This window comes from Nannobrachium achirus, assembly GCF_963921795.1.
Source record: "Nannobrachium achirus genome assembly, chromosome: 1".
Lineage (NCBI taxonomy): Eukaryota > Metazoa > Chordata > Actinopteri > Myctophiformes > Myctophidae > Nannobrachium > Nannobrachium achirus.
The window spans coordinates 24,003,302-24,005,714 of record NC_137810.1 but is presented as its reverse complement, the minus strand read 5'-3'; the positions used below and the strand labels follow the sequence as shown (position 1 = coordinate 24,005,714).

General features: G+C 50.3%; 1 protein-coding gene across 1 annotated transcript; it reads left to right on the top strand.

The window, feature by feature from the left end:
- Positions 1-582: 582 nt before the first annotated feature.
- LOC308286624 (C2 calcium-dependent domain-containing protein 4C) lies at positions 583-1,848 on the top strand (the record flags this gene model as incomplete). The annotated part of the gene is made up of 1 exon (XM_080727716.1): positions 583-1,848. One exon carries the CDS (start codon positions 583-585, stop codon positions 1,846-1,848), a length of 1,266 nt encoding a protein of 421 aa, XP_080583842.1.
- Positions 1,849-2,413: the final 565 nt, after the last annotated feature.

Genomic DNA, 2,413 nt, shown 5'->3' with positions numbered 1-2,413 from the left:
AGCCCCTGCCCTTTTATCCGTCTGTAAAAAGTGCCCATCAGTCCAGACCACGAATGCCGTTTTTATGGTGAAAGAAATGCAAATGCCCTCTTTCCATGCCATACTTGAAGGCAGCATTCAAGAGAATTGTCTTTTCCCAACTCTCCTGAACTTGAATGCAGCATCTTATGTTGAAAGAATTCCCCTTTCTGTGTTGAAATCCATGCCATTACGCCACATCTCCAGTATTCACTACTGTATATACTTAGTTCAGTGTGGTATCACGCACCGAAAATAGCCAACCTCCAAGCAGCACTGTGAGCTTGAAGGTCTGCTATTTTCGATATATCCACCAAAAGGCCCTTTTCGAAATTTCAGCCCTTGCCTCTGTAACATTCTCTGCATGTCCCTGCTGTGCTGGTTTAGGTATTCTGCTGTGTAGGCCTACTATCATCATATGACCACCATAACACTAAAGGCATTGATTCACTGTCTATCCCTCTTAAATACTTGAGAGTAACTCTTCCCCTCTGTGTTTTTGATTGCAGAAAAATTTACTAAATCCCCCAGCACGAATCCCACTTGGACAATCTCGACGGGACAATGTGGGTTCTAGATAAGATACGTGGATCAGTGGAGACCAGTGTGTTGCGACAGGGGGAAAATGGAGACAAGAAAGGCAGCTCCCCAGCTTACAGCAACGTGCTCACACCCGATAAGATCCCAGACTTCTTCATTCCCCCCAAGCTGGTGAGCTGCCCCCCAGAGACGGATGTCCTGGATGTGAAACCCAAGGAGGGGCTGCGACCCTCTGTTTCAGAGCAAACCATCGGCAGCAATAAGATGAGCAGCCCACGCAGCCCCCGCAGCCCGCGTCTGGTGGCCAAGCTCGCCGGAGACACTAAGAATCTGCTGAGAGCCGCCAACCGCCACATCATCCAAATAGAGAGCGCTGACGACGTGGTGGCGGGGGACACCAATGCGGACCCCCAGTCGCAGACCGCCATGTCGCTGCCTTATGTCCCAAAGACCCAGACCTCCTACGGCTTCGCCACACTTAAGGAAAGTCCCCACACCCGGCGCAAGGAGTCGCTGTTTCACTGCGACCTCACCAGTCCCGTGACCTCCCCGAACACCACGAGAAAGACCACTGGGAGCAGCGAGATCGGCAAACACCTCAACCCGGCTGATTGCAGCGCCTCCCACAGCAACCCCTATCGCTATTTTAGTGGCGGGGAGAGTGACACGTGCTCCTCGGCGGAGTCATCTCCATTCAGCTCCCCTCTGCTATCCCGCTCGGCCTCCCTGCTGAAGATCTTCACCCACGAGACGCAGGCCAAGGTGGTAAAGGCCAAACGGACGTTTGCGCGGCACAGCTCCCTGTCCACTGACGAGTGCAGCTCGGCCGAGCCAAGCCCCAATATCCATCGGCGCCTCCGTCCACCCCATGGGGGGGCCGGTGGAGGAGGAACGTCGGACCATGGGATCCGCCGGGAGCACACCATCAACCTGCACAAGGGTGGGACGGTGAGGATCAGCACAGACTACGACGCCAGCACCGCCCGGCTACGCATCCGTGTCCTGGCGGCGGAGAGCCTCTATGACAAGCCGTTCGACATCAAGAGCATCAACTGCTGCGTGTCCTTGTACCTGACCCCGGGCAAGCTGCAGAAACAGAGGAGCAACATCATCAAGAACAGCCGCAACCCTGTGTTCAACGAGGACTTCTTCTTCGACTCAGTGACCTCGGTTCAGGTGAAGGACCTGGCCGTGAAGATCAAAGTGGTGAACAAGGGCACCAGTCTGAAGAGGGACACCCTGCTGGGCGAAAGAGAAGTGCCTTTGGCAAAGTTGCTGTCTGGACCCTAAAACAGCCTACATACAGTATAGTGATCCTAACTGAGAATTGTGTTTACACTGTTTCTGTAAATTCAACACTGCACCTTTTTATTTCAGAACAGTAAGCATGAAGATTATGAACATGTGAATGAAATGGAGAGAAATTAAAGGAGTAGTTCAGTCCCAAAATGACTTTTTTTCTATTGATTACTCAAGCCATGGAGACTTGAGTTCAATAATATGTTTTGGTTTTAGTCACATTCCTAAGACAATAATTTAATTACAATAAATGTACCCCCATAGAGACACACGGGCGCCTACAAATATGGGCGCCCTATTGTGATAGCGACCCCACTTCGGGTAAGGATGAACGGTGAACTGCAGCTGCCAATGCAATCCCAACGAGAGGAATTGTGAAATATCATAATTTCAGTGGTTAACTACTGAGGCAATAGCGATTTTTTTTGTGTTCTAATAAAGTGTCCCATGAGTTAAATTTTGCCTTTTTAAAGTGGCATATCTGTCATCTTGATACACTACCTACAATATACTTTAATATACTTCATCTGTGAGTCAAAAGTGCTAGCATTGGAAA